General features: G+C 38.2%; 1 protein-coding gene across 1 annotated transcript in view; it reads left to right on the top strand.

Annotated features, from left to right (window-relative positions):
* Positions 1–27,723, top strand: part of pdlim5a (PDZ and LIM domain 5a) — a 69,668-nt gene that overhangs the window by 24,409 nt on the left and 17,536 nt on the right. Inside the window, exons 4-7 of the mRNA XM_069699427.1 lie at positions 16,853–16,892; positions 18,313–18,740; positions 22,956–23,128; positions 23,323–23,359. Coding sequence (XP_069555528.1) covers positions 16,853–16,892; positions 18,313–18,740; positions 22,956–23,128; positions 23,323–23,359 — 678 coding nt within the window. The remainder of the gene's footprint in view (positions 1–16,852; positions 16,893–18,312; positions 18,741–22,955; positions 23,129–23,322; positions 23,360–27,723) is intronic.

Raw genomic sequence — 27,723 nt, 5'->3', positions numbered from 1 at the left:
ATATGGAAGATATCCCACCCGTGAAGCTGGACACGTTGTAGCCACTTACCTTTAAATTACTCCAGATACACAACCCAACCTGCCTCATTAAGAAATTTCCCCTCGGGATTAATAAAGTGTATAAAATAAAAAAAAAAAAATTTTTAAGTGATTGAACATCACAATAGGTTTCTTACTGTTTGATTTTCATGATGATGATGAGTTTTAAACAGATAAGCCACGAGACAGCTTAGTTCAGTAAAAAACTGTGAAAACCACAGGAAGAGTTAGTCAGCCTCTGTTCAAAGGTTTCTTGCACCCCTGGGAGTTCCTGCACCCATAGCCAAGAAAAAGGTGAGCACACAACCTCCCTGTCGAAACACAAATTGTTGTTTATGCAACATGTTAAATGGTTAGTTTTACAGTCATCTAACTCAAAAGCAAATAAATATATTTAACAACGGTTGTTATGGTTATGGTAACAGTTGGAAGGAGTACCTGTTGTGCATCACTTTGTTTCATGCCCCATTGGAAACACACTGAACAGCTTAGTTCTTTAAGTGCCAGTGTTATATTATTTATTAAGTTAAATTGTTCCACATTTTATGAGTATGTCCTCCCAGTTTTGATGGTAAATGTAGTCAATTGAAGCAATGCAATGAGTGCTGTATTATTTTTTCTGCTAGCTGAGCTAGCAGTGCCTACACTGCATTCAAGCGTATGACTCCAAAACCTCCAAATCCTTTGGTATCCTTTGGCAAGTCTCTCCCCCTGTCAACAAAAAGGGACATCCCAAGGATTTGCAGAGTGCAAAACACAGGAAGGGAGGTGGTTATTCTTCTGGAAAGTACTGATCATAGAGGCTGTTTCCATTTGGCTATTGGCTCTGATCTGTTCAGGCCACATTCGGAGGTGGAGAGCTTAATGCTTCATGAGTGTGTTTTCCTGTACTTTTGCTGGCCACTTGTGGTCCGATCATGGCCGTGTCTGGATTGATGTAGCCAAATAGAAACAGGGATATAGTCTGCAACATTAGCAGGTATTGTAAATAAAAACAACACATGTTGAGAAAAATGCATGTACAGTATTGCCTTGTATCACCACTCTTACCCATTTTGATGGCCAAAACATAAGGTAACAAAAATACTCCCTCAGCAGTCATCTGCCCTCTCGGCCCTCCTGGTTTTAGTTGTTTTTTTTCCAGTTTATCGTTGGTAGCTTGAAGAAGGTCAGCAGCACATCTCTGGAGTAAGGAGAAAAATAGTAATGCACACACGTCTGTCTTGGTCATCCTCGCCTACAGCATCCAACAAAAACTGCCCATGCTCAAATTTATTGCAGAAAAATGATTCAGGTTCTATTGGCACTGGAGGAAAATTTAAGAAATCACTTTTTGCCCTCGGCAGCTCAGTTTCTGGATGGTTCCTGCTCGTCGTATCCTCTGATGTCACGGCTGCATTTTTTCGGTTGTATACTTTGGCGCAGATAAATGCATTTGAATGTCCATGAGCCAAAACACTGCAAGATGTATTCTCGTCCTTAACACCCACTGTACTAATTTTTGAGATGCCACTTTATCTGTTTATCAAGCGAAGAGAACAAGGTTTTGTTTTGGTGCGGCATCTAGAGCGCCCCCTGGTGACCCAGACTTCTCAGTTAGCCTGCAGTTCCCCTGGCCGCCAACTTTGCCCAATGTAGATGTCAAATGATGGTGCTAATGCCAGAAGAACAATAGTTTTTTACAGCTTCTCAAAGACAGCAAATTTATTGGGGAATTTATTGATTCATGTGCCATTAACATTGGACATCCACGTAAAAAGTGACGAATAAAAAAACAGCCTCTTTGAGGACAGCTCGCGCTTTATTAGGATACTTTGCGGTCCAAAACATTGACAGTAATGTCTGTGCCTTTTCCAAAGAAATAATATTGGGGTTTCAGGGTTTCTGTTCTGTTTTTGGCATTCACTGGCACTCTAATTGATATACTGTATATTCAAAGAGTGTCACGTGTAGGTCAACATCTAGGATTTAATAGTTTTACATGCGTAATGGATACAAACAATATAACCCCTTGTTTCTGCTAGTCTTTTAGAGGTATCACTCACTTCTCTGTTCAGTTTCCCTCTCTGCTTGCTCACTTTGATTGGGTTTGTCACTGGGTCAGATAGCAGAAGGAATGAGAGCAGCGAGGAGATACGGAGCAATGTTAACAATGCATGTGGCGTCTGTATGTGTGTATTTCAAAAGGGGACAGGTTGTTATTACTTTTCCAAATAAAGAAGTGATGTCAAGAAGAGATGGGCAGCAGATGTGCAAAGGATAAGAAAGGAAAAGTTGTAAAGTTTTCTGTACAAGAAGATTTTAACCCTTTAAGACCTAGAGGACCCCAATTGGGGGCCCGGGACTAAACTATTATTAAAATATGGACATATATACTGATATTTACACATCTGGACAAATCTCACAAGTGTTCCCTATATTATTAAAACATAATTATTTTTATAATTTTTTAATGTGGTTGCAGAGATATACTCTTTTTGCAATTTTCGAGCAGAGGCCTAAAAAAAAATAGGTGTGTTTTTAAAGAGTTAAACTGATGTAAAGCTACATTTGTCTTGCAGTTATTTTTTAGGATGGTGAATGTAAGGAGGGCCAAGTTATCCTGGCACTGACCCACCTCCATCCAAAAAAAAAAAAAAAAAAAAAAAAAAGGAATAAAACTGGGATTTATTAACTGTAAATGCATGAATGCAAATGCTATGGTTACTAGGGTAATCATCACACACCAACATTCATTCAGCTGTCTGTGAGATTTTCTTTATTTGTGTGGCAAAAACCCTGATGCAAGCACTGCCTAGAGTGAAGGCAACATGTTTGTAGCTGTTTCCTTCATCCCTGCTTCGATCAATCACTTTTAACTGATCAGAGCAGGACAAAGTTAATCCAGCTGTAAAAGTTCAAATGGACAAGAATTCTGTGCATAATGTGAAAAAAAGATTTCACTTTGATGGAGCAGCAGATTAAAGATGTCTCTGTTATTCTCTTATTCTTTTTACAAACTTGTTTAAGGCTTTTCATGCTGGCAGTGACCCTATGAGCTGTCTTCTCTGATATAAAAAAAACCCAACATTTTTTTTAAATATGCACATCACGCAGGTCTTCTACTTTATAACTACACATTAAACACATCAAAGGGAGTTTTATCAGTTTTTTTTATCCATGAACTTGTCATTTATTAACAAAGAACTGAAATGACCATAGTCTTTTATTAAGTTGGTGTTTTTAATTTTAAAAAGATTAGAGAAATAGTTTGCAGTTTATATCTCATACATTTCTGCATATAGGCCTGAGCTAAATTTGGCTACAGCTGTGAATGTCTGCCCATTGGTGGTGTGTACATTGAATTACATAAGTGGGTGACAGATTCTGTAGCCTTTCAAAGGTCATCAGTATCACGTGCAAAGATTCAGTTAAATGTTCAATACCACTTATAAGAATATGAACAATACATTTAATTAAATAAATACCTCGTAAACCAATAGCAAATGACTCCAATAACTGGTTACATATTTAAAACGTTTGTTGTTTTACTTAACATTTCAATCTTTGCCTGAATTGTTCTTCTGTCTAGGAATGCACTTTGCATTGTTATGTTAATAATAGCTCTCCAAACAGAAACTTTTGGTTCATGACCTTTGGAGGCACGATGGATCTCTGTTAAACAAAGCCAGTGTTTTTGCAGCACTAAGAAAGCGAGATAGAAACACTGAAAGAGACAGAAACAGGAAAGACGGACGGATGGAAAACACTTGAACAGGACAAAGGAGGCAAATATAAGTAACAACATGGGAAAGAGATGAAAGAGAGACACATAAACAGTGATGGAGATCGATTCTCCAAGTCCCACATTTTTTGATCAGCTTGGTTGACTTCTGCAGTTTCTGTAAAGGATAGATCACCCTTTGTAATAGCACCAGGCGAGAATGTTAAAACATCACTGCTCCATGTTTACACTCATATAGCTCCATAAAGTTTTACTGTGCACACAGCTGCGGAAAAAAATGCAAATGAGTTTCTTTTTTCAGTGAATTATTTTTCCATTCTTCTCTTCATTGTCAAACTGAATCCCATTTGATGAGACCAATAAAAACAACCAATATCTTGTTAGCTAAACAGACTCTTTTACGTTGTGGAAGATGGCAGACACATGTGGAGCACATGTGTGCAAAACATACCCACACACACATTCTTTGCACACATGGACACACGCAAACAGACTATCATAATGGTTTCATGGTTAGGTTCTGGTACGTTCCATTGCATTTTTAGGGCTGATTATTAATTAAATCTACAGATTTTTTTGGGGATTATTAATTACGTGTATTAACTGTACAAAATAAAGCCTCAAGAGATGCCCTTAAACTGCTTATTGTGTTTTACCACTAGTCCAAAAAAGATACAATTTATAAGCATTTACCATCATACATGGTGAAAAGAAGCTGCATATACTCGTATATTAAAACCAAAATAAGTTTGCATTTAAAAATGACTGAAACAATTTAAATCGTTACTTCCAATGCTTCCAAGCGACTAATTGTTGCAGCTTATTTCTTAAATTTTTCTGACAAGCTAAAACTGATGGCTGCCATCGGAAGAGGGAGGCATTTACAGGGGGGAACTAGAAAGGTAATGGGCAGAAAACTGAAAGTTTAAGCAGAGGAGTGTTTTTTGTGTTGACTGAGGGGGTTATAGTTGAAAACAATTGTGGAAGATGGTTGCAATAAGAAAGAAGAAAATAGAGGAAGGAGAGATGTCAACAAAGAGGAAATGGACAAAGAAGGTAAAGGAGATTGAGAAACAAACATTACTGATGCATTTGAATAATAGAAAAATGAAGCTAAGGGAACAAAGTTTTGGAAATTTCAGGAATTACAAAAGCACAAGGAGTTTTCCTGCTTGCTAATGACTTCTTCCTGCAGCAGTCCCACTAGCATAGTGTAATCACAAAGTTTCAACACTTAAATTAGCCTTATTAGCAAAATAATTATTCTACGTGGATGTACACCAAAGTATTAAACTGTTAATTTCAACCAATTATCCCGTGCCTCAACAAAACCACCTTTGTATTTCACTGTTATGTGCTTCAACTGCCAGTTGCTGACTAAATGCTTTATTCCCCACAGAAAAGTCTTTTCGGAGCCCATTTGACTATTTAATGGGCCTGTGTGTACATGTGTACGTTTAAGTATTTTTCACAAGGAATGGCACAGTACCCAGCTCCTGATGTTTTTCGGGTGTTAAAGGGTACACACTGGAGCACAGCTGAGCTGATGTACTCAGCAACATGTATGCAGGCAGACATAGCACACAGCAAATGGATGCATTATTTGAATAAAGAATTTATCACGCAAAGAAGAAAGGTTTTGAGGCAACTTTTGTGTTGTGCTGAGTTAATTGGTTGCACTTCTCGTTTTATCAGAGTGGAGATCTCCAATTGTTGAAAGGGCCTCAAACAGGATAATTGTAGTGTTTGACAGGCCTTTTCTTTGTTGCTGAGTTTCTGAATGGTAGAGTCATAGGATGCATTTAGAAGAGTGGGATCTTATGCATTCTTGTAGAAAGCCACGAGCATGGGCCATAATAACTTTTAAATAAACAGGCTAGGTTTTGTTCATGTGCAAGGCCTGGTGTTGTTGCTTTGCTGCAGCGACACTTATTTACCTCTCCACATGCAGAAACACGCACATCAGCCAGAGTTTGTCTCAACTCAACACTTTGTTTCTTTCTCAAACATGAATTTACACTCTATTTACAGAGACGTAACACATGTATGTTGTAGGAGGTATAGTACAGCTTTAACGTTTACCCTGCAAACACATGCACACAAACCCACAGACAGGCACACACTGGCAAGCACACATGCATGCACAGATCTCGAAAAAAAAGTAAACTCAAGCAGCTGCCTGAGTTATTTTGAGTCTGGAAGTTGGCCTGTGCGTAGGCAACGGGTTGGGTGAGGGAAGTTTACGCAGGGTTGGGGTATATGTTTTCATTTTGTTTATGTTGTGTTCTCTGAAAAGAAACCTCATTGCTAATGCTTGTGCAAAGCCACGTGTCCAGGAAAGACACAGGTTCGCACACACTGCAGATTCAGTTTCCTTTGCTTAGTGCTGCACCACTGATATATTGGTAATCTAGGTCTTAGTTTCTGACCTTTTCTAGCATGGAGTTTTTAATGAATAGACATAAATTCACAAACAGACCGGATGCACATTGTCTGTTTTTTATATCCGGTGTTTACAATGTATTTATCCTCACAATAAAATCTGAAATTGTGTGTGTGTGTGCATACCAGACTAATAACCTCTCATCGTATCAGAAATATGAGAAAGTATGAGTTACTTAATTGGCAATCAAGTTTATGGTAGGTATGTGTCAGTTACCTGTTTGTAGGCAACACTGATACTTGAATAAAACGATGTATTGCCTATTTTTAGCTTATACTTGAAATGAAACCCAGTATGGATGGCATGCTTACTTGGAACTGACCGCCATGTAACAAGAGCAGTATGTTTGACTCAGTCTGGCTTTGAAGAAAAAGAAATAATTGGATTCCTTGTTTACAAAAAACTGGAAAGAACATGATTTCTCAAAAATACCAATACTAATGCAACTACTCTGGCAAACATTGGAAAGGCAACTCCCTATAAAGAGGCATGCCGAAGTGAGAGGAAAAAAATATTCACAAAGAGAAAATTAAATTAGAACTCTTGAAGATAATAGCGCCTTGTTTGAAGGCAGTAAACCGAAACAGTCAGTCCGAATGCTATGATGAAATGATAATAAAATGTCCTGTTAGAATTGTATGGTACATTGCTGCTGTGTTGTAAGGTGTAAAAATATTTTATTGGTTTTATATTTTATATTTTTTTATCAGGAAACACATGAGAAGAAATGAGGGAGAGAGAACATCTCCAGGTCAGATACATACTGGTGACACTGCAGTTTATGGTCTGCACCTTCACACCTTAAGGTCACCAGGGTGCTTTGCTTCCTGTTCCAAAAATTATACCGTAACCCCTCAATATTGCCATTTATACTGCAGATAATGGCTAAATCTACTGTTAAACTAGAGACCAAAAAGAACTACATATTTAAATTCAAATACCAGTCTAAGTAAGAGGCATTATTGATGTTTGTTCTGATGGGCAAATAAAAAAAATAAAAAAATCCAATGCCGAATTAAACTGGTCAAAATGTGGCACATGCCAGTATAACAAGTATATGAGTGGGTTGAGAAGAACTTGTAAGATTTACACTGTAGCTGCAGAAATTCACAACTCTATGTAAATCCACTGTACTAATAGATTCGTTCTGTGCAGCTGCCATTGTCACTTACTCAGCTCTGATATTTGCCAAAGATGTTCTGAAGCCAAGAGCACTAAACTGGTCTCACCTGTCTCTGTCTGTCACTGAACTGCAGTATTTGCCAAAGATCATCTAAAACTGAAGGCCATCATCTTTGGCTCAGCTTGTCGTATTCACCATTAATATCCTAATACCAAGAGAATGTTGCATCAGTCTACACACCTGTCTTTTCCTAGTCTGTTGTTTTTGCCAAAGAAAATACAATTCCCGAGAACATTAGGGGTCTGTGAAGGTAGCCAGTAGATTTTCTGAGGCCAGGAATACTGTGTTAAGCTCATCTGTCTCTGCTTTTTTTTTTCTTCTCTCTGCTATTTGCCAAATATATCTTGCTGTAAGCCAGCAGCACTCATCTTTAGGCCAGAAAGCATTATTGAATGCTACCCAAGCAGGCAGCTGGAACAGTGCAAAGAATCATCTGGACTGATTAGAAGAGAAAAATAAGAAGCTGCATTTCATATGTGCTGAGTAATGAAGTGAGTCTCGGGGTGCAAGTCGCAGTGAGAACATTAACTGTACATTCAGCAGTTTTTTTCCAAATAAAATAATCTAATTATAGTGACAAATGACTCTATAATGAATTTCAATCAACATGTTATTTAAACAATACAATTATGTCCGAAACAGGACACTGTGGTTCTCACGGTATGTTTTAAGTGTGCTATATTATCGGCTCAGATTGACCAGGATGAACTCACATTCAGCCGAAAAGTCTCGCTGTGTATTTATTTTTGCCACGAGTAGATTGCATAATCAGATGACACTGTGTTCAACTCAGGCAGAGGGTGTAATCCAGCAGAGCTTGTGTAGTTTTAAATTCATGCGTGTGTCTTTTAGAGATTAAAATATTTATCTCTGTTACACAACATACTGTCTGTTAATAACGAAACATATGTGCATGTATAAAATGTGCCAAAGATTCTAGTGCGTATCTTGTGCACTCTCTGCCCCGCTCACTATATTTCCACAGTGCTTATTCATGCCCATCTGTCGAAATTGCTGTGATTTTATAGTGGAAAGTTGCTGAAAGAAGCCCAGATATTTGTCCCGTGTCAGAGCCAAGATTATTTTACTGTCACTGTCATATCACCATCACCTAGGTTAAAAAAAAACTTTTAAGGCATGTGACTTACTGTCACTTAGAAAACAGCTCAAGAGTATGTGTGTGAGAGCAAGAAATAAACCAGGGAGAGAGAAACAGAAAGTTGGACACTGATTGCAGTATCTTTAACAAGATTAAACCAGTTTTAGAAAAAAAAGAAGATAATCTTGTGTCTCTCTGAGTGAATCTCTCTGAGTGACACTGACGCACATTGATATGCAGGACCCTTTTAACAGGCCTAAGGCCAGATGTTGAATATGGAAAACACTTCCTGGTCCAGCTGTGGATCATTTCGATGAGCAGGCTGTCTCGGCGCTGAGTTGCAGACCCAGCTGGAGTATTGTCCCTTTACCCTGTGTCTTTTTCTTCTGTTTGATGTATTTTGTTTGTTCAGTTTTTCTGCCTTAAAAAAAAAAAACTACAAAGTAGACAGATTATAAGAAAATGAAATCCACTTTTTCTCTCTCGGTAAATACTGTACATATTTGAGGTAGTTTTGTACCCCTCACTGAATCATGTTGATGTCCTCATCCAATTTGGGCCCCTTTGGTTTCCCCTATGGAGCCTCAGCATGCACTGAGTTTGCCTTCAAGGCAGAGATTCCTAAACTCCTTCTATCCAGGACCCACACTTCGAACAACGCAATTTTGATCTGACCCCCATGACAACACAAAATCGCTCCAGTTGTGTTGGGTTTGACCTGTGTTGTGTAATTTGACTTGCGTACTTTTAATATGTTTGACAGCTTCACTTTTAAAAACCCATATTTTTTGACTATCTGATATCTGCAACGAGACCGAAAGCTCAGTTTCTGATTGTGCTTTGTAGAAATGTCTTGCCAATACAAGCCGCCTCCACTCCAGATACACGACACACAGTCGTTAGTTTATTCAATTTTAAATCTTCGATGGCAGTTTTAAGTGTGGGAATGAGTATAGTGCTTTAATGGGCCCTTATCTAGTCAAGAGTCATTAACAATGATAAAAAAAAAAAAAAAAAAGTGCTTTAAACACAGCATGCTAGGCTGTGTATGAAGACAAATATTGTAGAAATGAATGGGTGTCTGATTTTTGCTATTTGTGTGGGACTACATGCCAACATGTGTTTTTATGTCCTTGTGTCTATGTGTCTTTCCTAACACCTCCATGCAAGCATGTACGCTTTTTCCTTCTTGGTCAGTCTGCTGTGAAACAAAGCTGTAAAACTTTAAATTAGATCTCAAAAGACAATACAAGACTCCTGTCCTGCCATCTACTGTTTTACTGCCCCGTGACAGTGTGAGAAGTCAGACTAACTTACTGCTATAGACACTACCTGTAAACCAAACAGTTGCATTACAGTTTCATGTAAAAAGAAAATATTTGTCCTTTTCATTTAAAAGATATATATTTGTAAGAATGTAATGTTTCATAGAAATACTTTTAGGATCTCTGGAAAACATCAAAAAAATAATTGCATGTTGTAATAGTACCTAGACTACCTGCAATCTCTTTTATTACCCTAAATTATATAACGTTTGGTGTTCCACTGGATGTATATGTTACAGCAGTAACGTAGTATAACTGTATATATGACTTAACAACTTGAGTTTATCTTAAATATGTCTCTTTCCCATCCCCTATATTTACTGTTAAATGGACTTTAGGTCCTCTGTAGTTCAAACTCTAAAAATGAATTGCACTGGTATATCTTAGCTCCCCACTCATATTTTGGCTTTTACTCGCACTTTTATTCACGCACACGTTCTGTTCTGTACAAAATTTAGTTGGTCTTTCCTCTTGCCGTGAAATATGTATTAGTTACAGAGGTACTGCTCCCTCTGCTCCTTTACTCTGTTGGGATTTCGATGCAGTGCTGTTGACCTGCAGGCAGTTGGAAACATTGCGTCCTTTCTCCTGGGGTTTAACTTAACGCGTCTGTTTCCCCTCATGATCTGCTTTTAAGACTCCTTCGGGTACGATTCCAATGCTGTGTATTTTTGTTAAAAAAGTGGGTTCCTATAAAATGTGCTTATTTGTTGCTATGCTACCACTGGAAACACAGTTGCAAGACGCTGAGACATTTTCTGCCAGTTCATTACCTTCTTACAAGCAACCCAAAAAGGTAGCTGGATTAGCAGTAGGTCAGGTCAGGTCTGTGTTGGGTGCTAACCTTTGTATTACATCAGATAAACAAACAACAAGCAGCCTTTATTATTGTATTTATGACTCTCATCCATGAAAATCACAGTGGACTCGTACCCCCAGGCTTTTCGTCTAGCCATATTGATCTATGCCCGAGGATAAAGAAGACTAAAACATATAAAACATAATACATCATTTCTAACATGAACTACATAAGTCATATAACTTGCTTTGAATGAGAAAATCTGACGTAGATTTAAGTGGGAAACAATTACTGAAATTCAATAATGGAAACAATGTGACTGTGATTGTTCAAACAAAATACTATAGTTTTCTATAAACTCAGTTTATTTAATGTTTTTTTTTTAGTGAAACTGCTGTAGTGTTATCATATTTTGTTCCTTTGGTCTGGACAGTGTCAGAGCTTCTTTTAGGATCTCGTGTGATGTCATACACAGTTGAAAGGCCTTCCGAGGCCTCTGTGGAGCTAGTGGTGGGACGTAGTGGATAAGGAATGTGAAGGATCGCACAAACACACATTCGCATGGATAAATAGACATGAGTTTAAAGCTCACAAACGCCCAAGAAAACTACACACAGAGCTACAATACTACAGCAATAGATCTGGCGGTGACCCCTGTCTCCTATGGCCTTGCCTAATGTCAGGACTGATAAAGGCCGGCAGACTCAGCTTCCAGATCTATTTAAAGACCATTTCTAGATAAACTAACACACTGGTCTGTAAATAGTAGATAATACAATTGTTTATGGATTCAATCCCTTCAGTAACACAATGTTTTCATCTTTCATCACTTAGCATATTTTTTTCCTCTTTGACTGTAAAGTTACAACGATATTATTCATACCCCCACCCCGTCATACGCACATAAATTCACTTATTAGCCAAATACTGAACCACACGTGGCAATAATTCTGCCAGTCACTGTGGTGCCGTGTCATTTTCTCCTGGTCACGTTGGTCTTTCTGCTAAAGTTTAAGGTAGAACTAAAAAAAAAAAAAAAAAAAAAAAAAAGCCCTAAACCGAACCAGCCAACTCGTTTCCCTTTTTCCTAATAAGGCACAAAAAATAAATAAATACAGGATGGCTGTGAGTGTGAGTCCCATTTTCAGGAATGACGACTGCATACATTATAGAGGACTTCGTTTTTTGTTCTAATCATTATCACTTTTGTTTAAAAAGGGCTGACCTCATTCCAGGAAGTTAGGAGAAAAAGCATCAAACTGCATTTAAGGCAGGAAAGCAAGTCAGAGGAGGAAAGTGAGATAATTAGAACAGAGGTGGATGCAAAGGTAGAGAGATGTAATAGTAAAGAGAGAGAGAGAGAGAGAGAGAGAGAGAGAGAGAGAGAGAGAGAGAGAGAGAGAGAGAGAGAGAAAAGAAACAGTAACAGTTCAGGGTAACTTTTTCTTGTTTAGCAGTGACTTCAAAAACAAAGTTAGAGTCATGTTTTAAGTTAACGGCTGAGAGGCACAGTTGTGCCTCTACATAAATTACCGAGCTGTTAAAGTCCACAGTAAGGGAGGAAGTGTCTACTCCTCTCTGAATTATTGAATTAGTTCCTGGATCCCCACTGGAAAAGTTTTCACTTATTGAAGTTACGCACATACACACAAAGATACTGTCACTAGAATTTACAACTACCTGTAAAGTTAAAGACAAAAAAGGATTGAAAAAGGAAGAGTTTGCATTTTGAAAAATAGTACAAATATTGGAACATGTTTTTAAATGTCAGATTAATTTGTGTGTTTTAACCTCAGTTGGAGAGGATCATTTCTCTCTGTCCCTGACAGGAGTGCAGAAGTTTTCATGTTCAAGCTGCCAAAAAATGTCTCCAAGACACATTTTTGTGTAAATCTAAGATCATGGCTCTTTAAAACAGACTGGATTCAAGGCAATTGGAGCACAAGAAAAATTCAGAAATGCATCCAGAAGGTGCATTAAATCCAAAAATAAACTTGGACAAATGCAGTGTGTGTTTGCCTTAACGAAAGCTTATTTGCAGGAGCAGATGCTGTGTATGTATAGACTGGGCCTTGTAGTCTGTGTTGTTGCACTACCCCAGTAACATTTCCTGAGCACAATGTGTCATGCCTGAAATCACTGTCACCACACCCTGCACACTGCATCACTGTGTGTGTATGCGAATGTATTTCTGTGAATGTCAACTGGCCTTTGTCCGTTCACTACCGCTAATGATTCTGTCATCCGAATGGCAGCACACTTCATTACAGACCTACTTTATGCCGAAATACCATTATGGGTGTGAAACTCCTTAAAAAAAAAGAAACGTGTTTGCGAGGATATATACGTTTGTTTGTGTGTGTGTGTGTGTGTGTGTGTGTGTGTGTGTGTGTGTGTGTGTGTGTGTGTGTGTGTGTGTGTGTGTGTGTGTGTGTGTGTGTGTGTGTGTGTGTGTGTGTGTGTGTGTACAGATTTTTTTAATGCAGGTAGTTTTTGTGTTTGGGTAAACAAAAACTGGCATAAAATGTAAAACACCTTTAAAGGTCACACACATCTTGTAAAATGCCTTCATGTATTTGGATGATCTATGCCTATATTTGTGTTTTTGTAATATAAAGCGTGAGTTTTACTTCCACAAACTGCTCCTGAAAAGTGTCACCTCCACCTGAACTGGTCTTGCATCTTGACCTTTTTTAACATACGAATATACACAAAAACACACACACACACACACACACACACACACACACACACACACACACACACACACACACACACACACACACACACACACACACACACACACACACACACACACACACACACACACACACACACACACACACACACACACACACACACACACACACACACACAGACAGACAGACCAGACAGACATGCGTACAGGCAACATTCTCCTATTGATTCAGGATGGCCGGTATCTTACTGTTGAGGCTGATGGTATGTCAGGGCACAGCCCTGGAAACATCGGTCAGTGATGTCACTGGGGTAAGAATAGACCGGAGAGATTAAGCACAAATGCTCACAAGAGAACACAGAACAGCCGCAATGGCTTGGGTGATTTGAGAGGAGATGAAAAAGAGACGCCATCCTCCTCTAATGATATTGTCAATTATTGCATAAATGTAGGAATGTTTAGCTATGGTTCTCTGTAAACTCTGTATACAACCCAGATTGTATATACCAGTATGGTCCAGATGCTGAATGAATGGAAACCAACAGTTATTGTTTTAGTTACTTTAGTTGAAGTTACCAATTCCATTTTAGAAGAAATGAAGAAATTCTACAAATCGAAATTTGAAACTTCACTTAAACACTAACAACCAGCATTCAAAGAACTGTTAGTGTAAATAATACCATACATTATTTTTTTGTTATAAATAGAAAATACAAATATGTTTAAGCACTGCTGCTGTAGCCACAACATGCACGCGGATTTGGTTAGGTAAAAAAAAAAAGGCTAAATAGCTGTCACCATTAAAAATTGTGAGGCAATACAGTTTTACAATTACACGAACACACCAATCGCTCTGTTATATAATATAAAACTTCCACAAACATGAGATGAACAGAGTTAAGGAAACACAGACATGTAGAGCCTGACAGCTAATATGGAACATGCAAAGTTACAAATGCAGGAAACATGTTGCAAATGGAATTAAACTCCTGGTGGGTCTCTGTGCTCAAAAGAGGAACACAGTCATACTATACATGTACAGGCCAGAGAATCTAGATATACGTCATGTCATGTTTGTCACTGTCACACTGTCAGTGCTTTTATCACATCAACTTAATCTTAATCAACCCTCAGACATTTCAGTTATGAAGAAACATTCCAAAGAGCTTTAATATGCGTTAAAAAAAAATAAAAAAAAATTCAGTCCACCATAAATACACTTTTTCCATAGCTGAGTTGAACCTGAGTGCTACTTAGGTTTCAGGAAGATCAACCTTGATAGTTACAAGCCTCGCAAGTGCTCCCAAGTTCCCCTCTTAGCATTAAGTGTGACTGTAACACATTTCCATGTTGGTGTTTTCCAGTTATAGCTGCAGTGTAATCGAGGCAACAGCATGTGGGGATGACGATGTAGTATTTGAAATACTTTTGTGATACCCCAGTATTCCCCTTCCTCCTCCATGTGCCATACATATTTCCATCCCATTGCTTTAACAAGTGGCGTCATTGCTGTCCTCAGATTAGCTTTGTGTACAAGTAGGGCTATTTACAGTATTGTGTGTCCATGGAAACCTGCCGGGCAGGGGTACAGATGTCATAGATGAGGCATGCCTTTTACACCAGACTTTTGTTTTGGTTGAGCTTTTGAGGCAGACAGTTAAATTGGCATAAAAATCCCATCGTCTTATTAATGATTATCAAACCATAACCACAATAAGTGTTCTTTAACTGGCCATGCCTAAGACTATGTTTTGAGGGCAGTAAACAGCGTGGGAGGCTCCCTTCAGGGCTGAAAGGCCCTTAACAGATATTTAACTCAGACAGTTATGACCTCTATTTATTATCTAGGGAACACTGGGAGAAACATAACAAGTTTACAAAACTAGAACCAAAAAGGCAATAAAAGGCTGCTGAAACGCTTTAGATGTCAGAAAGAATATCATTTATTTACAGAGTTTGATTAGCAGCAACTAAAATTGGTGAAATGGGAACAATTAAGTTCAGGGTCTCCAACGCCAACATAACAAATAAAAAGATCCACACCAACTAAAATATAAAAAAGTGTCTAAATAATGAAACAGAGAGACAATACTATGCTCCCCAACTAAACAAAAATCAGGAGAAAAAGACTGTCTGAATAAATGGCAGGCTTCCTTCAAGTAACCAAGACCGGTTTGACAAGGAATTTCTTTTCAACAATAGGAATTTCAACTATAGCTTCAAACTAAACAACAGGAGTACCGGCTTAACAAACAGCTTATCGTCTCTCACCCTGTGTTCATGAAACTGCCTCTCTTGATTATATTTTTAAAAAAATTCACAAATTATATCAGAAATCTAAAGTTATGATGAATATTGTTGAGTACTCCAACTTGCCCAGAATAAGATTTTCTCAGAACCGTTTTGTGGCAAAATATAATTTGAGATTACGTCAATTCATATTGAAGGAACATGATGGCAGGACAGGACACTGTTGGTGGAGTGGGGAGCAGGAGGCCGGGAGAAAGGGCAAAGCGAGTATCTGTATCTTTGGACTAATGTGATTCTAGCTACTACAAAGGTGTCGGTTCAAATTTACCAAAGTGAAGGACATGACTCTCCCTGAGGAAGTGTCTAGAAGGGCTGCTCTGAAAGGAATGCAAGGCTGCTGACCTTTACATGTCTTGAGTTACTGCACAGTTCTCTTAACCTTTAATTTATTAAATTGAACTCTTATCTTTTTCTTTATATCCTGCTTAATGAAGTAGGTGCTGAATGACCATACATTTGTTCCATACATTTGTTCCATATGTGTAACTGACACAGAGGAAATTCACTTATTTTAACATTTACAGAGTCTTTACTGTTACTGTTTCAGCTCATTTTTGCAAAACAAAACAAAAAATAAACTACTGTTGCAGTGAAATCATCTGAAAACAAACAAGCAGGTCAGAAAATAACCCTTTCAACAGATGAAAAATGATCTTAGTAAAATTGATATTAGGATTAAGTGCTAAACCAGTATCACTTCTGAATACATTTAAGAGTGTGGGGAGTCACAAGCAAGTTCCTTTGGTGACCTTTAGGGAGATCATGGCTCAAAAAGGCATCAAGAGTATCAATCACCAAGAGTATCAGATTGATACAGTACTTTATAGAATAACTACAGCTGGCTTCAAAAGAACTCATACATCGAAAGAAACCCGTAATTTTCAGCTGCGGCAACTCAAATTTCTTTGACACACAGACACCGTGAGACTCTTTTGGATTCTGTCATAGCTGATGACAGAAACTTCTCCATGTTGGTTACTGAGCTGAGAGCTCGGGTTGAGTCGTTATTCACCATAACCCCAGTTTTTCTAAACCTCAGCAACATCTGAGATTTGAACAGGATGGTCTTAGCAGTTTGAGTGGCTTCATAAATATCAGCAAACACTGTGGAATAGCCTATGTCATTTTACACACATATTGTTGACTAAGGGTCAACATCTTTCAAAATGAAATGAAAAAGAATTGTTGTGCAGTCATAACTGATTTTCCTTTTCTCGCTCCTTTTTTCCTAGGGTCTCCAGTGTTCCTAAACCTCCTCCAGTCGCACCAAAGGTATGTGAGAATACAAATAAGAAAATATGACTTATTAATTAAGGAAAGGCATGCCAGGTGAAAATTTTAGTTGTGGCTGGATAGATACTCTTTAACATATTACGTTTTTAATCTATACTATTGACACTTTCAGTCAAATATTGTGCTGAATGGTCAGAAACAATTTTTATATAATAATTCAACAAACTTTTTTACTTTTCTAAAATTGTGTGATTTTTAAGGGACATTAAAAAAAATTGTCGTGGATTTACTGCATCGCTTTTATTTTAATCAACATCCTGATCTGACTGTTGTCAGACTTTTGAACTGATGGTTAATGTCACACATCTGTTGCAAATATATGGGCTTATCTTATAGGGGCAAGCTGCGCCTACTAGTTGGCCAGATGGATACAGCAAATGTGAGCTATTGATGCCTCTAATTACAATGGGAGCAAAGGAATAAGTATGAAGATGTAGTATTGAGATCAACAAAAGCTGCGTGAGTAAGCAGGTTGAGTGTGGTTTGATGGATCAAGCAAAGTACTTTCACTCAGGAGATTACCGTTTGTGTCCCGTTCATGTCCCCTGTGGAAGCAAAGGTGAGCAATGGATTTCACACACATAATTTAACTTACATAATGTTATTACGTACCCTGACATTTATTCGAACCCTAACCAATTAGTTTTAATGCCTAAGCCTAGCTAGACTGTGACCATCTCACAATGTGAACTACATGTTTTTATTGTTGCCATGATAATGAAGCTCTGTTATGCCTCCTGCCACTGATAGTATCCAACAGTTATACAGTGTAGATCATTGATAACAGCCTCTTGAACCTACCAGTAGGTCCGATAGGCCCTTACTAGCCCATATATTTTGGACAGACATAGGCTGAAAACCTCCTATTCAACAGTGTGACAACATTCAAACCTAGTACATTAACTCCCACATTAACAGCAGACAAAGAAACAAATGTATATCACCTGGGGTGCCATGTTGTGAGTGCTGTGAAGACTTCTTTTTAGCAATTACACCCTTCTGGAGCAATGCCACACATACAGTTTGTTGCATGACAGCCACATTGATCTGTTTGATTTATTTACTAAGCTTATGTTTTTATTGTCAATTACAGTCAGGTATATTGATGTTTCCCCTTCCCCACAAAATTCAGAGGCTACATTTTAAAGTAATTTTTCTGTAAAAACTCTGTAATACATTGGACAAACACATATCGACAAATAATTACCTGGGGAGACATCAGTATAGTGTGTGCTTTGGTGTGATTTTGTGTGTGTGTGTGTGTGTGTGTGTGTGTGTGTGTGTGTGTGTGTGTGTGTGTGTGTGTGTGTGTGTGTGTGTGTGTGTGTGTGTGTGTGTGTGTGTGTGTGTGTGTGTGTGTGTGTGTGTGTGTTTGCACGCTCTTCTCTCATATCGGTAGGACGACCGATCAAACATCATAAAACCAGTAGCCATCACCCATCCCCCTCCTCTACACCATCCTCACCCTTATTCCTCCAGCCAGTCCACCGTCCCCTACAACAGGGCTCCCAGACCTTATGGGGGTTGCAGCTCAGAGAGTGAATACCTTCCTTCACATCCCCCTTTTGCCACTTTCATCCCATCCCCATCCTCTGCCTTTACGCCTGCCTCCTCCCACATCAGTCCACCTCCTTCTCTTTCTCCTCCTCCTCTCTCTTATCCATCCTCTGCCTCCTCCTCCCCTCCTGTCCTCGTTCCGCCTCAGCCATCGGTGTATAACACACCAATCAACCTCTACTCTACTGAGAATGCCTGTGAGGTGGCCCTGGGGCAGAGGCGGGGCCTATTGGAGAGTCAGGTTGGAGCCTTACCACTGCAGTTTAATGGGTGAGTGGTGGCCTTGCGAACCAATCTAATGAATTTGTCGGTTCTTGGTCTTTCACATTTTCCATCTTTCTCCATTGTGGTTCTGTCTAATAGGAGATAGAAACTTTTATTTATTTTTTCTCCTTGCTGCTATTATTGAACATGTTCACCTCTGTGTCTGTTGGGTGTCAGTTGATGAGTCCCTCACCGATTCAAACTATTGATATGAAATATTCATATTGGAATACCAATTTGTGCAACAGTCTCCTGTATTTGTTTGCTGATTTGTGTAGGAGGAGATGAAAACAACAGTTTATACTTGAAGTTGGACAAGTACATAGTTTGGATTTACAAAAACTGGTGTTTTTCCAATTTAGTTATAAAACTTAGGATTCTATAAAGACTATACTCTGCACACAACAGCTTCAACTTTGAGCCATGTGTAGCTTATATGGTTTTTTTTTTTAAAAAAGAAGCCAAACAGAATTTTTGTTTTTTTCTTCTATATCATCTGAGAAACACTGTTACACTAATAACAGTGTTAGATAGCAAACTAAGTTTATTATTGTACCATTAGTTTACTGTTTGACTTAAGGAGGAACGATTACAGAAATTCCATAGTTGGAGAATTGATGGACTATAAATTCGCTTTTCGAGTTTTTATTTAATTCTGTATTTAATAGGTAGCACTTTAGTAGCGCTTAAAATGGCACTTACTTTTAGCACTTTGTAGTTTGGCTTTCTTGAAGAAATTGTATTTTCTTGATTCTTGTTGTTCTGGGTTTTGTACCCTCATGGTTGAAATGCACTTATTGAAAGACACTTTGGATAAAAGCGTCAGCTAAATGAAATGTAATGTAATATTTAAAATAATGGAGAATTCACAACAAATATGTAGGGACAAACAAAATATCCCTAACATAATATGTCTTTTTACCTGATTTATCCTATTGAAATACAGTTACTCTCCCTGTCCTATTGACTTGTGAATGTGAGTGCATCTTTCTTTCATCTTTCTCTGATCTAATTTTGTCACAAATCATTCAAGTGGACCTCTCGATTGTGAACCTTTATTTTGTGTCAAGGTAGGGTTCTCTGGACAGCACCACAGTTCCAATATGTACGTGGTCTGTAGCATTTAAGGAGAACCATTCTGGGTGAAAACCCATCCTCATCTACATTTGTCCTCTCTGCATCCGTTCCTTCTCTTCTCTTTTTCTCTTCAATTTATCATGTTTCCTCTGCCATCCTTCACACACAAGCTGCCTGTTTCTATCTTCGTCACCAATATTTCCACTATCATCTACCTCTTTTTCTGTCTCAACCCTAACTTGCCTGTCGCTAGAGACATAGTGAATATAACTATGCTGTGATGCTTTGACTAAGCTCTATATATATGCCCTGTATTTGTAACTTGAACTGCGTGGCAGTCTCTTTGCTCTTGTAGCAAATCAGTCAGTCAGTAAGTTTCAGCCTTGAATCCAGATAGATTTCCCCCACACACACTATGCCTCTTCATAGACTAACACACACCTTCATCAAGAAATTTAATTCCATTAATTCCAATTTTTTTCTTAAAACCATTTGGTCCTCCAGATACCAAGAGTATTAAATACACTTTTCTTTTTCATAATTTCCCTGTTCATTTAAATTGTATCCTCTCTCTGTGTGCTTTTGAAAGTGGTTAGTGGTTTATCTTTCTGTAAGACTCAGTAGACACCAGTGATCTGCACAATATTATCTTACACCATATTGTCATGCGCGCACACACAGACACACAAGCTGCATTTCAGTTGGGGACATAGCCTTCCCCAAGTATCACAGATTACATTTCCTAACATAACACAAGCAAATAACATAATAACTACTTTATTAAAGCCAAAACTTCTTTATATAGTATTTGTATGGTTTGTATGTTTTTATGACATGTTTTCTTCACTTAATAATGTTTTAATTCACTGATAATTTCAGTGACAGACTGTTCAACCATTGCAGTTGTTATTTTGGTCATTCACGACATAGAGATGAACATGCAAATCAACTTTTACAGATGATCAATATAAAGACATAGGTAAGATGTTGCAAAGGCCTTGTCACTACTTATTGATTGCTACTACACTACTTATTTCAGAAATACGCTCTGAAATTCTAATTTTATCTTGATTTCTCGGCACACTCAGCAGCAGACGTTTTATTCCATTATCAGTAAATCTATTTATTATGCTGTTGCTGAGATGCATACTCACCGGGAGTACGGGGCAGCATGTATGTCCATCCTTGCATCTTGCTTGCTTGTTTGCGTGCTGTAAACGAACTGTGTGGTTTGTTTCAGAAGGGAGTTATGAATGATATCTTTCAGTGTTATTTACTGTAAGAATTTATACCTCTGTATGTCAGTGCTCTCCGTCAATCTCTCTCTCTTTGTTTAAATCCTTGTTTTTCTGCTTTGCAGACTACAGCACGTCCTCCAGTCACAAAGTTAGTCTCTGCAGCATGTCCAGTGTTTGACTGCCCATTTTCCTCTTACCTGTTCACCTTTCTCTGTGCATGCATTAGGTCACTAATTCGCAGTTTACATTTTATATTTTACACAACATTTTCCTTCTTATGTGTTAAAGTCATATGTAGTGTAGTTAGTAAGATATTTTAACAAAATTAAAAAAGGATTACTACTGATAATGTATTATTCAATTTGCTTGATTTGATTATATGATACAATAACTGCAGTATTGTAGCACACTCACTTCATCTAATTAAAATCAATACAATAATTTACATATGAGATACAATTTCTTGAGGCAACAGTATATTTTTTTTTACCACAACTATGGATCTCAGATATTGATATTGACAGAGTAGCATGCATATGCACACTCACACACACAGAGACTATATAGTAAAACATGTCCAGTATATGTGTAAATGTGTGACCAGGCTCACATTGAGCTGTCAAAGCTGCCACACCCACATAGCTGCTTCCATAACAAGAAAGAGTTGAGAGACACTCATAAATCAGTTTATTCAATATGTGTGACGTGAGTTTGTGGGTGGAAGTGTATTTATAGGTGATTTATTGACAGCAGGGCAGGAACATCGTCAATGCCCATGTGTCCCAAGGGGTGATTTATTGACAATCAATTAGTAACAGGCCTGTCAGCACCCTGTTGCTAAGGAGGATTGAAATGTCTTACACATCTACTGTTCATAAACACAAACTACACATGTTAAATCATAATAATGTTTCACACTTATTAAAGCAAAACTGCACATTTCTCAGTATTGTTTGAATAAAAAAAAAAAATTTAAAAAAATTGAAACATCTACTTTCCGAACTGTCCAAAATAACAAATGACTCTCCCTTCTAGAACTTCAGGCAGATCAAGACCACCACCATCTGGTTGAAAATAGAACTGACGTTTTGATTTATTTTCCTCATTGATGGATATTTTGACTCTCTGTTGTGCATGCATTGGCAGTTGTGGTCCATAACTCAATGATTTAAAATGTTCCAAATACAGTTTCCACTCTCTTTAATTGCTAACATTTCCCTTCATTATTCCTCACAAATGAAAACATTTTTCATTTCCCCTCTTTAATTGCTGACATTTCCCTTCATTATTCCTCACAAATGAAAACATTTTTCATTTCTCTATCTCTGTTTGTCTGCTTTCTTTACTTCCCCTTTAGTGGACCTCAAAGTATTTTGAAGTAAGTCTTTTCACAGTTCCATTGTGTCCTTATAGCTGTTATGAATATTGCTGTTTTATGATCCCCTGCCTTTATTTAGTCTATTTCTATTTTCTTCTGTCCTGTTATTCTCTGTCTTTGGTTTTCAAGAAAACCGCAGCCACCAAGGTATTAGATTGGTTTAGCTCTTCACACCTAATTCATTTAACAAAGTGTGGTGTGATTTTTTTTCTTGTTCAATAATCAGCTGTTGTAGGTGACTATTTTTACACTGTGTCACATTGTCATCTCATGTAACCTTTGATCAATTAGCAGTTTAAATTAAATAAATAACTAAATAATAATAATAAATACAATTATTTAAATAAAAAAGCTCATTGAAAGTAACCTCCTAATGAATACAAATAACTAAACCTGCTTTTGTCTCTTAACACTCTACACAAAGTTCAGTCTCAGCAGTCTTCATCTCATTTTTTTGTTTGCTCTGTGAATGTAAAAAAGATATGTTTCCCGATGCCATCCATTCTCTTTGTCCCTGTCCTTCTTCAGAGTTCCCAGGAAACACATTGTGGACACAGACATCCATTTCTACCATGTACCCACTCATGCTGATGCCAGCAGAAAGCGTATAACGGAGGATACGGAGGACTGGCGCCCTCGCACGGGCACTACCCAGTCCAGATCCTTCAGGATTCTGGCTCAGATCACTGGCACCGAGCATGGTATGCCTAAATGAAGTGCAGTGATTATTTTTTTTACATTTGTCATTATATGAATAGTCCATAAATGTTAGTACACATAAACTATTTACCAAACCTGAGAATCATCATGCTTACTGTTGAGTACATTATTTTCAAATCAAATCAAAAAGACATTCTTTTAGCGCTCACCAATACTTATTGTCTTTCACTTGCAGCTCAAAATGAGGAAGCTGACACAGCCAAGAATACAAAGTAAGTGCATGGCATTTTGTTTGTGGTTGCTCATATGAATGATTGTGTGGATACATATTCCAGAAAATCAAATCTTTTCAATTGATTTTTGTAGTGATTTCATTTAACCCGCTCAGTTGGATGTCTCTAAGATATCAAACAAACAAAAGAAAAATCTGATTCTAAATCTTCCTAGCTCTTCCTGTCTAGACAGCAGGGGATGAATTATGTTTGAGTCAAACTGACTTGACTTGAGTTTAAGTCAAAAGCCAGTCCTCTCTGTACTGTACAGTGTTTCAATTCTCAATGATATTCAAGTCTCCGCTAGGTTGATTTTAAACATGCCAGTAGCTGAAAGTGTCTCCATCTGTGTTTTGCCTGTTGATGTGTTTATGAGGTGTTTTTTTTGTTCCTCGTAGTTGTTTGTGGATGTGACAGCCCTGCTGTGCTGCATGTCTTCTAACACGTGATGTGAACCATTAGCTTTTCGTTGCTCTCGGTTGTTGGTGGCGATACGTGATCATTGTGTGTGCTTGATCACTCATGTTAACATAGTCATTGCTGCAGACTGTGGGTGTTGGTTTGTGGCTTCATTGTTAAATGAATTCATAATTCTCTGTTTATACTGACCATAATTCATGGGTTGCATTTGGACATGATAAAGATGAGCTCTTTTGATACAGGAGTTATCTGTTGTCTAAATAATCCTGGCAGTTTTTCTTTCTCTACATTGATTTCTGTCTCTCTCTTTTTTCTTTTTTTTTTTTTTGTCTGACTACAACTGCTAAACTGCTCACCTTCACTACCTCTTGTATCATCTCTTTTGTGTATTGTGAGCTTTTTGGTGGCAACCACTCCTTGCGTATCATCTCGCTTTCTGTGTGGCATGCCTTGCAGTGCATTTCAGTGCAGACTACAGAGCAAATATTTTACTTTTCCTAAATCCTTTCTTTGTGTCTCTTCTGGTGTCCTTTTCTCCTTTTTTCTTTCTTGACTCTCTTGTGCTGGATGACAGAGTGAACAAGACCACCACTCGGTTGGTGATTGGCCCCAAGTACAACGAGCTGAGAGACTGGCACCACGAGGTGTCTGCTCGCACCCTCAATGTCCAGTAGACTGTGTGTGTGCATGTGTGTGTGTGTGTGTGTGTGTGTGTGTGTGTGTGTGTGTGTGTGTGTGTGTGTGTGTGTGTGTGTGTGTGTGTGTGTGTGTGTGTGTGTGTGTGTGTGTGTGTCTTCGTAGGTGCAATTGGCTGTCTACCCGTGTATGTGTACAAATATATCAGTGAGGTGTTTCTTTATCAAATTTACTATTTGACTATAAAAGCCTGTGGTTTGATGGGAGAAAAGAAAGTAATGGAAAGAATTCTGGAGTGGGAACTTGCACATGAACTGCTAGAGTCTTTTTGTGTTTGTATGTCTGTGTGGGCTTGTCCTTCACTGTTGGCAGTGCACTGGACCCTTTTACACATTTCATTGGGTGTTGCTTACGGGCTTGACCCACTCCACTGATTCCAACCTTAAAGGCATAGATGCATAAATTAACAGTGTATGTCCTTGTTCATCTCATTATATATAAATTTGAGTTTGAATAAATTGCATTTGTATGATACAAGGTGTGTACACCTTGAGTCCTGTCAGCAATTTAGCTAATAAGGTGTCCTCTTCATATCAATGAACACCAAAGCTGATCAGTAGAAACAATGGAAATAAGAATTCAGTCACAGTAGATATCTTATCAGCTGATCCTTATGTGGGAATGTGTGGCAACATTTTCCAACACTACAAAGGTGAGAGACAAGAAATATTGAGGTTTCATTTAAAAGTTTGAAATCCTTACGGATCTAAAGAAGTAGTCTGGACACACTTATGCTGTTTTCCAAATGACATACTTCCTGTAGTACCCTAACATATAGTGTTCTCCTATGTTACAACTCTTACTTGTGTAGAGCAGTAATTTTGACAGGGTAGTGCTGTTTCAATCCACACACGGCAGTTCTGCCCTGACTGGAAATGACCTCAGCATGTGAACACATCACCCGCCAAAATATCTGCAGATTTAATTACGTTACTCAGAAAATGAACATGTTTTCGTGGCCTCTGTTTAACACACTTAATAAACACACTGATTGTTCTGTCCTGCAGCAGTAGTGAAAAAAACAAACACTTTTGAGTGGTGTTCAGAAACAGCTGCAGCTTCCTCAGAGCCTTAATTTGAAAATTCATCACGCCGGTGGCCCTTCATGTATGGAGCCAAGATGGCAATGGTTTAGTGTGGAAAGTGTCCAGCTTTTCACACTTCTTTTTTGGACCATTTTAAGTGCATCATCCTGGTACTTGCAGTGCACTGCATGTTTCGACTTGACAGTGTGGACGCACTTATGCACTCAAAATACTGAGTATTAGTGCACAAGTATGCCATTTGGAACACAGCATTAGTCAAATATACAGCTGTTAACCCACATCTCTGCCCACAGCAGTCTTCACTACAGCAGAAATGCAGATTTTACATTTAATGTGTGTGCGCATCAGTGCCAGATGTGATAGAGACAACACACAGGACCTGTTCCCATGGTAATGAAAAGAGCAAAGCAGACCGAGCTGGGCCGCTGGACGTTGTAAAGACAGCATGTTATGAATCATTCAGTTTACATTCACGTTGAAACACAGAACATAAAGAACAGTCAAACATATAAATAGACAAACCCAGCGACCTCTTCTATAAGTCTGAATATAAAATCAAGAGAGAAACAAAAGGACTCACAAAACTATTTGTCCCAAATGCACTGCACTGTTGTTACATTGTTGTTGTCTTCTGTACCGTTTTAATGCAGCACAGCTTGTTGCATATGGGGGACGATGTGTGGTTTGGAAGAGGGAGTTGATTTCTGAGATCACTGAAAATAGCACGTGTTGTCATGGTCTGCATGAGTGTGCATGACATATGTTTCTTTATGTCAGTTGGACTGTTGTACAACTGTAACCGTGTGTTCGGAAAGACACTTTTTTAAAAGTGTTAATGGCTTGTTTACATCTGATATATTTGCTGGCATTTTAATTATTTTATAAACAAAGTATCTCGAAAAACAGTGCCATCTGAAACATCTGAAGATATTTCAACTTCTCATGCATGTATATATAAACCCATATCTTATATGCCACAATGCTGGGATGAAACAATCTAGTCTGGTTTGAGACCTTTGTATGCTATGAGGTATATGCAAGTACAGACGTCTCTTTTCATTGAGCAGGCTGTTTAGGATTGATGGTGTGCTGTGTGCGAAGTGACTGTATAAATGCTATTTTAAAGCCCTTTCTATGTAAAATATTTCCTCAGTGCCTTTTCATTTATTTCATCGCTCTGTTTACTTTCTGCAGATTACTCTACATTTGATCAGTTTCTTCTCTGTAGATTGTAACCAGCATTTTATAACAGCTGGAATCTAGACGCTGGGAATTTTATTTTGGTGTTTTAAGTTTGAAAAACTATATTGTAGCTAATAAATTGATAAACTTTTTCTTGTTTTCTTTTCTCTTTGTTTCTTGTGTCCTTTTCTTTCTCCCCTACTTCCTTGATCCCTTCACTCTTTCCTCTTCAAGCTATCTCACTGAATCTGAGACAAACAGTGGGGAGGTCAGGTATAAATCATCAGCTAAACCTTTGTCACGGTTTTCACCTCTTCACTTTGAATCATCCCTTTTCACCGTAATCACCTTTAAAGAAAACCCAAAGAAAAGACTCACATAAAAAAGCTTTCATTTAGTCACAACGCTAACTCACATTGTTTGTGTTTGTTGTGTAGAAAAGGGTAAAAAAAAAAAAAGATTTTATATGTTACACACTGAACTATAATTCCTGTAGTTTAACCCGACACATTATTTTGGCTAGGTAATGATTTCCCATAAGTGCATTTTATGATCTTTTTTACTCTTCATTTAACTCCACTAAAACCAACTCCAATGTCAATGTGATTAGTTAATGAAGAGCCCGACACTATGAGCCCAATAACTTTATTCTCTGCTGTCTGTTATCTGCCAGTGACAGCTCTCCAGCACCCCAATCCTCTGACCAAGTAGGTGTTTCTGTCATAATGTTCAGTGGTCTGAATGATTTAAGGCTCATGCTCACATCTGCTCACACTGACCAACCGCAGTCGTCCGCCAATCAACACTGGCCAGAAAAGAATTCTACAATCCAAAACCATGTCCTCATTTCCAATCCTGAGAGCCTCTTAAACAGCCAAAATCGAGAGAACAGTGTATCATCTGCAACACAGCTGTGTCTAGTAGCCATTCCAGTGTAATTTTCAAATGCCGCTGACATGTTTAGCCAAATACACCCAACATTCAACATGAACTGTCCATTAGCTCCGATGCCGGTGCCTT

This window comes from Brachyistius frenatus, unplaced genomic scaffold (genome assembly GCF_029030835.1).
Source record: "Brachyistius frenatus isolate BFR_SWC_R1_liver_20210118 unplaced genomic scaffold, ASM2903083v1 Contig_30, whole genome shotgun sequence".
NCBI classification, from domain to species: Eukaryota; Metazoa; Chordata; class Actinopteri; family Embiotocidae; genus Brachyistius; species Brachyistius frenatus.
This window is presented reverse-complemented; position numbering and strand designations above follow the sequence as displayed.